Raw genomic sequence first — 12,241 nt, 5'->3', positions numbered from 1 at the left:
AATAAATTAGATGTATACGTAATTCGGCAGACTACTTATTCAGAAAATTCACACTAAACTTAAAAACATCTTGATCGTGCGACACGTAGATCTTAAAAGTAAATACGTCACTAAACCAACTTTTTGCCACATTTACTATTATAGAAATGGTGATCGTACCTCCAAAAGTAACGGTCGTATTGCCTCCTTGAGAATCAGCTGGTTATTCGAGTGTAAAATATTTAAATACGATTAGAGAATTTATAGAAGTACTTTATAATTAATAAAAATCTACCTTTAGGAAGTGGTCTTGCCATCGAAGGCCCTTAAATGAAATATTTCGGAAAATATTACATTGAAATTTAAAGAATACATTAGTGGAATATTTGAAATTAAATTTACCAGTCACTTGAAAAATCACAATTAAGAATAAAATTGCAGTGCTTTTCGAATAACGTTTAAATCCGGACATTTTTAATGTAAAACTAACATCCAGAGTAAATTTACGTGCTATTTATAAATTATTTTACTAAAACTTTTTACTATCGGACCAAATCGTGATGATAAAATTGCCACAAATCAGCATACGACACACGTTTAAGAAAGTCGTGAGAATTGCACCCAAGGAAAGTCACATCACGAAGTAATTGCTTCTTATATTCTTTTTTATTTCCTAGGCTGTTTAGGCTATTTAGTTGGATGAAAAATATGTTTTCTAAAACTCAATGTAAAAATCATACATATAGTCTTAAGAAAGGATCGTTGGATCCAAAAGGCAGGAAATAAACTTAAATCTAATCTAAAAAAAAAACTCTTTAATATTTGACATTGAAAATCCGTAAAACTAATAATTCAAGGCTATTTTGCGTTTGTTCGTGACCAGAGTCGTATGCTAAGTGGTTAGAGATAGCGAATTGGGGTCTTCAAGAGATCCTCGTAAGTGGATTTTATCATTATTATACTTGTTTCCTTCACTTATGTCACCCTCTAGTTTACCTTATTTTGGAAAAAGATCTATGTGACCGATAAAATATAGTTTTTCAAATCGTGTGAAAAATATTTTCCCACAATTTTAAGTCAATCAACAGAAGAAAACTCTAGTGGTTAGATCTTTTGGAAATACTACCATTGCTTTTGTATAGTTGGAACCAACAACTTTAATCGTCTTGTTCTCAAAAACTTATATAATAAAATCGACCGCTCAGAATAAGATTCGGATAACTTGTAGTAGACAAATTTTACAGGAGAGCGATTTAAAGCTGAGATTTTACATGCAGGGTATAGGATTTTTGAGATTTAAAATCTCTATAACTTTGAAAATATTTATCTTTCAAATATAATATTCACAGGGAAGTTAGAGGGTATAAAGATGTTACTAAAATGCGAATAAAACGAATTTTGTAAAAATCGAGTTGTTCGACTTATCGTCAGTTAAATCAGCATTTATCGTAACTTCATTTTTCCGATTTTGAGATATATACATGTTTGGAATCAGCGTAATTTTGTTTATTAAACGCACTTGTGAAAAAGAAACTATTATAAGCCCAATAAAAATTATTTTAAACAAAAATTATCGTAAGTGCCCTTAATTAAGAAAAATTTATCAGAATTTGTCGTACTTCCATTTTTGGGGAAGTTACGACAAATTTCCATACAAAATTTTCAGTAATCAGCATTTGCCGTAACTTTTTTTGCTCGTTTGCGTGGCTTGTAATTTGCAGCAAAATTGCAATATTTCTCAATAAAACGTTTATAACCTCTTCCAAATATCGAAAGACAGTGCGAATAGTGTAACATGAAATCATTTTAATTCAATATTTGCGAGAAATATTGAATTTCCCGAGAAGAAGTTCTTTCTTATATTCCTTGAATAACCTACTTGAAATTAAAAATTGTTTAACAAGAGGATACTTAAAATAATTAATATTTTAATTAGTTGATTGACCAAACCTCTTTAAAATTAGGCCCTTTGATCTTGAATAATTGAAGATGAAGATTTTTCTGGCGATAGGTGTCGATGTATACATGTTCAGCTGCATTACCTACAAAACATATCCAAAACTGAACGAAATCACCAGGGTCAAATTTAAGAAAAATGAGAAAAACTTCATTTTTGACATTTTTTAGCGGGATATGGAACGCATAAATAGGGAGGGGGAAAAGGAGATCAGCTTTGATATTGTGCCATTTTAGGAAGATCATGCAAGACCGTAATACGGGCTTCAGACTAGAGACTTATGGCTGAGACTTAGCGCTTAAGTCATAGTCTGAAAAGATCGGGTTGTGGCTAAGCCCTAAAATTTGGAGACGAGTAAGTTAATATCTTTTACCGTTTGAATTTTATATGCGTCACAAGACTGAAAAAAGCGAAAAACAGTATTTTTAAAATAGAGCTATTACTGATACTTTACCAATCCGTCACCGATTATGACTATGACCGATGCAGTCGCGTTTAGAATTACAAGACCTCTCAAAAAAATCCAAATTTAACCAAATCTGTTGGAAAGGTTGAAAATTAGGCCACCCTTCAGGTTGATTTAACTTTTACCTTCAATAATTCAAGATGGTGATTTTTCTGGAGATAGGTGTCGACGTTGACATGTTCAGCTGGACGAGAAAAGGAAGCTTTTTTAGGCTTAGAAATCATTGTAATGTGATTTTCAAATTAGGGCTTGGGTTTATCCCACTTTCCGAAGACCTTGAATTTAGAAACAACAAACAATTGCAATTTTTTCAATGTCTAATAGATCATTTGATAAATAAGATGCAGTCCGAAATCAAAATGGTCAAAAAACATGATATTAAAGCAATCAGGTCATATTCGGTCTGTAGGCCCGTATAACATTTGAAATGCACTTCGAGTAGCGAAGCAATTCAAATACGTCGAAGTTTAAAAAGATCTTCAGCTACATAGGGTTCAGACCTAACGTATAGCCATATGGCTTAACTTTTCTAACTTTTTATCCAGTCTAGATTTTTTTGCAAAACTTTGAGTTAGGATTGAATATTAAGGGTAAATGGTCCATTTGAGTCTGATAAATCAATTAAATTGCTTGTTATTTAGAATTTTGAGACTTTTAAAAACTGAGTTAAACCTCTGGTCTGAAGATTGTTTTACACTTCTTTGATAATAGAGGTTTAGCCTGTCGTGTTGGGATATAGATGATCCAAATAAAACACGGATATTTAGAGATCACTTAAGACTATATATTTGTACGCACCTTTATTCACTATCGCTCAGATGCCAGAACTCAAGTGATTGGAAACATCACTGTCACTCTGACGTCCCAAGCAGCACAAAATAACTTAACCAGAAATTATCGTTGTGCCAACGTTAAAATATCGTTATTTTAACCAAATAAGTTATAATAACGTTATCCAACAGTTAAATAACTAAGATGTGCTGCTTGGGCGTTACAAACTCCCCAATACTATTCACTACAAGCCATATGGTTTAACTTTTCTAATTTTTTACCATACAATTAAAAAGAAAAGTTTTCCAGAATTATATATTAACGCAAACGCTCATAAGAATTCAGAAAAATTACTAGAATAACTTGTTATTCAGAATTTTTAGACATTCGGGAACTGGTCTAAACCTTCAATCAAAAACTCGTATTACAGGTTTCAGACTAAAGTGTTTGCGCAGCTACAGAATATATCGAAATTCTAAATAACAAGCAATTTTGATAATTTGTACTCCAATAGAGAAGTAATACCAACTTCAAATTAGAGATTTAGCCTAATTCCCGAAGGTCTCAAGGTCTTGAATAGTAAAACAATTGGTTAGGTTAGAATCTAAATAGATTTAGCCTTAAGGGCAGAATCACATTGACAGTAAAATGCTCACCGTATTTCGTTAATTTACGCATTTTCATTGGAATTCTTAAGCAAATTCTCGATTACAGTATTACTTTATCTCATACTCGGTGGCATTGAAGAAAATTTAAGAAATAAAACGAAAATGCGATAAACGGTGAGCCAAAAATAAAAACTGTACGATTAACTTATTTTACTGTTTTTTGTGCTCACCTTTTATCAAATTTTCATTTTATTTCTTCAATTTTTTTATATAATATTATTTTCACGTAGTGCCACCGCGTATGAGGTAAGGTAACACGTAACACTGTAATGGAAAATTTGCGTAAAAATTGCAATGGAAATGCGAAAATTAACGAAATACGGTGAGGCTACGGCGAACATTTTATTGTCAATGTGATTCTGTCATAAGTCAAAATTTTCCAAAAAATCGTGACTGATACGAAATAAGAGAAATCAAGCGATATGGCTGAGCCTTAAGCCAGAAGATCGTCCTCAAAACCGTTCCCGTTTTATACTGTGATCTTATTTAGACGGGTCCCGGTCAAAATCCCGAAAGCCAAAATCCTGAATGGGCCAAAATCCCGAATTCTTTAAGGTGTCGTAGCTACTCTAACGATTGCACCCGCGCTTTCTGGAGGCAAAGGGAAATCTTCTGTGTCTTAAAACATTATTCTAAACATTTTCCAACTTATAATTTCATCCCGTTCAGGATTTTGAATATATGGGATTTTGGCTTTCAGGATTTTGGCTGCCACCGATTTAGACATATTTTATTATAGGGTAATTGGCCTAAAGCGAGACAGTTTGGAAAGTTGGACAAAGCAGTGTGGAATGTGAGACACCTCCTTAAAAACTTGATAATAAATCAATTAAATATTTTAATTTTCGATAAAAAGATTATTAAACCTAATTTTATGATTATTTTAGAAGTTAAAAATGCAAAAATCGTTATAAAACAATAAAAGGGTGACTTGCAAGAAGAATTTAAAAAATGTATTGCATGCGTGATATTCATAACCTTCACACGGTAGTTCTCATTTTCTCTGTTTCTTATGGAAGTTGCTAGGAAAATATCAAAGTGTTTTGTTTGATTTTTCGGCATAATTTGTGAAATATTATTAATATTATTAGTGAAAATCGAAGGACATACATCCATTTAAAAGGTGAATAAGAAATATTTGTGAAATATTACATTTAAAAAGGATAGAAAAGTGATTTAATTTCGTGTTGCATTCAAAACAAGTTTTATGAAATCTTGGACCAGTTGATTTTGTGAATGAATCTAGTGGTTTTGTGCAGTGAAATCATGTTAACAAGGACGACAAAGATCCTTAAGTACCCAGAGAAATAGTTGCAACAGCAGTTAGCAGCTGATAAGGAGAAAATCTCCTGGAAAAGGCTGCAAGGATTTCTAGATTCCGAAGACCACCTTTTCTGACAGAATGAATAGTAAATATCGCAAAAACTCCTGGAGAAAGACAAATAGGAGCCCCTACAGAACTCCCAAAGCAAGTGGAAAAGGACTTGGGCGGATGGGGAATTGAAATGTTCTAAAAATTGCATCCGCTTTAAAGCTATAACTGCTGGACAGCGCGAGGCGTCTGTGAAATTTACAGAACCTCTTTTTGGTTGGACCACCAGGAAGTTCTTGGTAATTAGCGTTCCTCAACTGTTACCCGGACATAAAGAGGGATTAGAATAACCATCAAATGTGCAAGTGTACAGAGAAAACCCTCAACACTTGATTTTCTACATATTTTGCATGATATTTTGTCATTAATATCACTATGTCCAACTTTCCAAAAGTTTTTGTCCAACTTTCCAAAATCTTGTCCATCTTTTCAAATTGTTTTATTTTTTAATTTCCGTGCAATTTCCGATTATTCGGTTGCAATATTTATTAATAACTGTTAAGATTCTGTTAAAATATTTGTCAAAGAATCCCATGACACAAAAAAATGGTAAAAAATAATTATTTATTCAGTTTAAAAATGCATTTGAAATTGATTTTTTTCTTAAGTGTCTCGCTTTCCACCATTCACCCTACTGCTTTCTGTTAGACTCGTTAGACTTTATGTTCGAATTTTATGGAATTAAGAAAATATTGAGGAGTCGGCATTAGACAAAAGACCATGAACACTGAAATGGTATATTCATCAATCTACACAGTGTGTCACAGAGCAAGAGGATCATCATGCGATCGAGATAGTAGTGGCTTGTTTGGGGCTCCTTCAATGATGAGAGGTAATATCGCCATAGTGATGCTTGGGCCACATGCACTCGCAGCCGGCGGGCACCTGGCGCGTCAGAGACTCCCAGCATTCTGTTCCGTAGAGACGTCGAGTGAGGAAGATGGTCCTGTTGAGTTGGATGCATGAGAAGCCTGCATCTCCGCAAATCTGAAAAGAAGGTCAGAGAGAGAAAGAGGAAAACGATAAGTGGGGTACCACAGATGCTATGATTTAGGAGATTTTGTGCATAAGTGCCAGGGCATTTATTAGACTATCGAATCTGACCACTTGCAGCTCAGAATGTAAATGCCATAAGTGAGAGTATGCCATTGTGTGTACATAATCTGAAGGTGATAAAGTGTGGGCAGAGTGCGAAAGTGTCTTCCGGAGAATGCATGCGATTGAGAAATAATTGACTTACCTCATCCATATTCCCATCGATTAAGCGACTTAAAGCGGGCTAGTGGACACACATACAGAATAACATTAGGTAAACATTGGCTATGGAGTGTCTCTGGTGTGCTCAATTACCTTATTCCTGTGTACACGGTAGTCCCTGAAGGAGGTAAACGGATGCTGGCAAGTCACTTCTTCGTAATGATCTGGCTTGTATTCGTACCCATTCTCACCGTTTAGGTACACAAGTGTCCTTCTCGATGGGCACAGTGATTGGAAACTGGTCTGAATTTGAGAGAATGAGTGGTAAATCGATCGGAAAATCATCACTTAGGGAAATCAGTTATCAATTTTAATTAGATATTATATTAATTACATTCCAATTATAAATCCAATTTTCAATAAGGGTTCTTACCAATTAATTTAATAGGGGCAATTGAAAATGTTAAATTTTATTATGAATTTTTTTTTGGCTAAAAACCATGAAGAGTATTTGTATAGAATTGTTATTGCTATTAAATGTTCGTCAATAAGTGAAAGTGGTGGCAAAGCGTTCTAACTTTGGGAAATGCTCCGACTCGTAAGATGCTACGCCTTAAAAAGTAGTTTTGCGTCATTTACTTGCAACATGTAGGGGAAAGTACTCCTTTCGAACGTTCATACCTTCGAATAATGTGAATTTATTTTATTTTTCCTAAAAGATTTACACATGACTATAACATAATAATCAATTAATTGATAATAAGCTGACCAATATATTTAATAGAAATGTTTAAGTTTCTTAGAAAAACTTAAAGAAAATTGACATTATTCGAAGGTATGAACGTTCGAAGAGAGAGTTCTTTCCCCTATTAACAAAATCTGTTATAAATCTAGTCTAGTTCATAAAGAATGCTCATCATACTCACAAATTTAAGAATTTCACAAAGTTTTTTTTTCTACTGTACATTTTTTTCTCGAATTGACTGGTTCACGATTTTTTTGAACAGATTTATAATCACTCAAAAAATTATTGACAAGAATTCAGGAGTAGGGGAAAGTACTCTCCCTTCGAATGTTCATGCCTTCTATTATTGGGAATTTTCTTTTGTTTTTCCTAAGGCTGTCTACACACTATGAGCATTTTTTAAAAAAATTCTTTAAAAAATAACCCTAAAAAGGTTTTTAAAAAGAATCGGCTCTACACTAGTGAAAATTTTTGTAAAAAAATGGATTTTTTACAGAAATTTGCCTAGTATGTAAGCAATTTTGTAAAAAAAACCGACCCATTTTTATTTTTTAAAAATTTTTTTAAAGAATTTTTTAAAAAAATGCTCATATGTGTAGACAGCTTAAGAGACATTGACATTTCTATTAAATATTAGTTAGTTTATCATCAATTATTAATAATTATGTGATTATTATGTGTCTCTTAGAGAAGATAAAAGAAATTCACATTATTCGAAAGCATAAATGTTCGAGGGGGGAGTACTTTCCCCTAATCTAATCGGATCTTTCCGTTCAAAGCTGTATTTTGTTTTACCAATACACAAAAAAAAATGTTTTTCCAATATACAGTGGCGACAAGATAAATAGCACACCTTCAGGGATTTTCCTATTTTAATGTTTTATGATACAATATCAATATTTATACCTGATCATCCTATATTTTTTTAGAAAATACAATGCCTATTATAAATAAAAATAATAATTATTTAATATTTGTATCTGTTAGAACCATCTGTTTTTGTCATTTTATGAATAGGTATAATTCGTGTGGACAATTTAAATAGCACACTTTCATTTTCTCTCAAAATATTACCTGAAATTCACTTTTAATTTTAAATTAATAATATTTATTTATTTTTGATCATTTATAGGCATTAATACCACAAGTTTTCGTAAAATAAAATTATGAGAACTAAAAAATCATGTAAGTAAAGCCTTTGGCGCAGATTTATTAGCTTTACGTAAAAGAGTTTAGGATAACTAATAATTTTTTTTGTAAATTATTGTTCAAGGAAGATAACCATCAATTCAATAATTTTTTATTATCAAACTTACAAATCACGCAAAAAACATGAAAATTTGGAGAAAGAATTACGATTTCTAGAGAAGATTCTGCCATTCTTCTTATAGTAAACTTGCATTTATTTGCCGCCGTTCCAAAAATAAAGAAACAAATTGAACAAAATTTGAAAAAGTAACTGATGTGAGCATTACTGAAAGCCAATTATCTAAAAATACTCGGTTTAGAACTGTTGCCAAACGTACAGAGTTAGTATTCAAGCGAAATCGTACCTGTTGTTTGATTTTTGTTAAAGAGCATATGCAGAGGACCTGTAATTCTGGAATAATATTCTTTGAACAGATGTATTCCTGTTTAATATCACAGGATATGGCATAATAAAATATTAGATGTCCAAAAAGTCAAGAATTTTGTCCTTGATACATAACTAAGAACATAAAACTTAGCGGTGGTAATTTTATAATATGGGGTTACTTTTTGCGAAGTGGCTTATGGCCTGTATATTGAAGATAATTAAATTAAACCGATGGATTATTCTTTATTAATTCCGCGACCGAGCCACCAACTCGTTTATTCTAGAACTCGCGGGAGACTTGTCTTTACCCATTGGATGGCTAACCCCTGCGCAACCCAAACGCACTCGGTAACGATTCACGATAGACTGACAGGAATAGACATGCGCATAGCCCTCCTCAAGGCGTTACACCTTAAGTAACGACTTCTATCCCAACGAGCATAGATACGAGGGTGACTATAATACTACTCTATAGGGGACTATATTCAAATTCAAATAGAGCCGTTGAGCGCTGTTCTACAATATGGAATGTCAGCCAATATAAACCAATTTGTTTACAAGGATATCTTTGGACAAGACATGTACTTCAAAGTCAAAAAGGAATTGCTTTTGGTTTTTAAGTTTTAATCAAGCTAATGATCCCAAACACATTGCCAAGAGTTTTTAAAAGTGGTTCAATAAAAACAAAATTGACTTTCTGGAATGGCCGGGACGGACTAAGGACCTCAATCCTGTTGAATTTAAAGGACAAGATTGACTAATTTGGAATAGTTTTAAGTAGATATCCATACTACATGAAATACAATCACATTAGAATAGTGTCAAATCCTGATTTCTTTAATGATCTTTCGTTGTCAAGCGTTCATTCTTTGCAAAAGTTACTTAACTAAGTACTAATTAATCCAAATTTAATTTTCAAATAGAATTCGTAAGTTGTTAATTGCAGTAGAAGCCGAAAACTACCACTTCTTATAGGGTGTGCTGTTTATATTGTCCCCTTAATATGTGCCATTTCAAGAATTTTTTGATCGTACTAAATTTCTTGATAGAACTTTCAGGTTTTTTCTTCATATTCAAAATGTATTTATATGCAAGTTCATTTATTATTATTACTTACATCATTTAATAGCATAATTTTTGGAAAAACAAACCATATATTACAGTGTTCGAAACTGTGCTATTTATATTGTCGCCACTGTACAAAAAAATGTACACAAATTTTATAGAGCGTTTTTTTTAAACAACTTTTATAGCTTTTTACTGACATTGAAATGTTTCATATTGATATTAAAACTACCAATTTAAGCACATTTCTTTTCTTAACCGAAATAATTCAACATATTATGAAATATTTTATCTAAGAAAATATTTTAGTTAAATCGTGTTCCTTGATTGGCTGAATCTTCAAAGTTTAAAGCTTTATTTAATCAGGGAACGGTGTGAAATTAAAACATTTTATAGGATTAACTTTAAATTATTCAATCACTTCAAGATATAATGGTTAATTACGGTAAGTTTGATTTTTTCAAAATATTTCTAACGTTATTATAATTTTTCATCTCCAATCTGTGACCTGAATTGCAATCAACTCTCCCATGAAAGATAGAAAACTCACTCGTGTGATTTTTCCTTTTGTCCGGATCGACCTGCTCGGCATCATCTCAACGTTGCGCCTCACGTTCTGAATCCCGTAGGGCAAGTTGGATTGCAGCTCTGGATCCATGTCATACTCAGGGTCCTCTGCATACTCATCCTCGTCATTTTGGTGGAAGAAAGTACTCATGACGGGCTCCTCAACACCATAAATACCATCACCATCTCTGGAATAGTAAGTGTTGAGCAACAGTGAGAATAATACCCTCGAGCGCAATTACATATATATACTATACATAAGAAAAATCCTCCTACAACTCTCAATGCATTTTAAAGTCAATCCCAATATCTCAAACCACCTGAATTTCATCAAGGATCTTCCTGGTGAGAAGAATTAATCCCACGTGATATTCTTCTCAGCTCTTTAGAGATTTATGCTTAATTTTACACAAACCCTGTGATTTTCTGAAGCATGGTCCTCCTAACGGAAAAGCTATTGAGAATTAGATTTGCACGTTTCAAGCTCTTCTTTGGAATACTATTGCTCAATCTCCAAAAAACAGAGTAGTGTATACATCTTTCGATTTTCAGTTATTCAAAAATCTGAATATTACAGTTTTGAAGTTCTGTTCGTCAATTCGATATTATATTTAAAGGCTGAACAGTTTTAAATAGCTACTCATGGTCTTCGGAGGACCTCTCCCTTAAGTTGATCTGGGTATCATTATGCTCTTAATTCCTGCCCTCCGCTCTCAGCCCGTTTTTACTATGCCGAAACTAGTTTTTTTTCGTGTAAAATCGAATAATGCCATTTTATAATTCATAAATATGTTTTAGATTACTGATGATGAAGTCGTTCCTCATGTGTATCAATAGCACTGATTCCTTCTTTCTACAGGTACAGGTAGAAAAAATACATCACAGAAAATAATATTTCGTAAAAGTTTGTGAAATCCTACTGGAGACTTACTTACGAAATATTCGTAACTCGTATTGTAACATACGAAAAAGTTAGTAAAAGTTGTTCAATTTAGCAAATAAATTAATTCTGCTTGGAAGTGCACATGACAATTGATTGAGATCAGTGGCAAAAAAACAATGAGAGCCAGTGCTCCCACAGCTCAATTGGTATAGTATTCGCCTAGATAGCGAAAGCCCCCTGTTCAAGCCTGAGTGTAGGCAGGAATTTTTTCCTGTCTCTATTTGGGTTAAATTTGTGGGCTGGGTATCACTTGGTCTGATTGTCGCCTGATTGTGCATAAACATAAAATTTCTTGGGATTACGTACCAAGCGAACAGAAGTCTGTTCAACACTCTTAAAAAATTTTCTTCGTAACATGATCACTTGACGAACATTTTTTTCTTTTACAAACATTTTGTTCGTACATTTTTGTTTGGCAAACATTTACAAACAAATGACAAAATATTAGAAACAATTTTCCGCGTGCTTTTTTTTTACATTTATGAACAAATGATCAAAAAGTGTTCGCTAAGCGATTATGTTACGAACTTTGTAAGAAGGTACAAACTTTTACAAACTAGTTTGAGGGTTTATTTACGAGTATTTCGTATATTCTCAAAAAGAATTCACAAACATTTACTAACAATTTTATGAAATATTTTATTTGTGTGCAGAAAATTATTTATTTATCGATTCAAGCAAGTGTATTCAATCGGTAATTCTCCGGTAATTTTGATCTGTTTTCAAATGTCTTGTTTCTCAGCTGTTTTATGTTGGATATATGGTGATTCGTCACTTGGTTCCAATCGGTTATATAATTTTATTTTATTAAAAAAATATTCAAATTCAACAAAGCATTTAAACTTGAAGCATTATAAATTATTTACAAATTTTGCATAATATTACATTCTTTACGAACCGGTTAAATTCGTAAATACTATTATTAATCCCGTAAT

General features: G+C 32.7%; 1 protein-coding gene and 1 long non-coding RNA gene across 3 annotated transcripts in view; both read right to left on the bottom strand.

Annotated features, from left to right (window-relative positions):
- Nucleotides 1-179: 179 nt before the first annotated feature.
- LOC129809408 (uncharacterized) lies at nucleotides 180-447 on the bottom strand. The gene is made up of 3 exons (XR_008752647.1): nucleotides 382-447; nucleotides 275-304; nucleotides 180-198 (listed from the first exon to the last, which is right to left on the bottom strand). It is a non-coding gene; the product is annotated as an uncharacterized LOC129809408 (long non-coding RNA).
- Nucleotides 448-5,936: 5,489 nt separating this feature from the next.
- The window catches only part of LOC129809409 (uncharacterized), a 40,730-nt gene continuing 34,425 nt past the window's right edge, over nucleotides 5,937-12,241 (bottom strand). The window contains exons 3-6 of one of the 2 annotated variants that reach the window (XM_055859216.1): nucleotides 10,347-10,551; nucleotides 6,564-6,713; nucleotides 6,454-6,492; nucleotides 5,937-6,200 (exon numbers count right to left, since the gene is read on the bottom strand). In XM_055859216.1, coding sequence (XP_055715191.1) covers nucleotides 6,033-6,200; nucleotides 6,454-6,492; nucleotides 6,564-6,713; nucleotides 10,347-10,551 — 562 coding nt within the window. In that variant the 3' untranslated portion in view covers nucleotides 5,937-6,032. The remainder of the gene's footprint in view (nucleotides 6,201-6,453; nucleotides 6,493-6,563; nucleotides 6,714-10,346; nucleotides 10,552-12,241) is intronic. The other variant, XM_055859217.1, reaches the window with a different exon arrangement.

Source organism: Phlebotomus papatasi, unplaced genomic scaffold, assembly GCF_024763615.1.
Source record: "Phlebotomus papatasi isolate M1 unplaced genomic scaffold, Ppap_2.1 HiC_scaffold_96, whole genome shotgun sequence".
NCBI lineage: Eukaryota > Metazoa > Arthropoda > Insecta > Diptera > Psychodidae > Phlebotomus > Phlebotomus papatasi.
The sequence above is the reverse complement of the archived record's forward strand: the minus strand, read 5'-3'. Positions and strand labels throughout refer to the sequence as shown.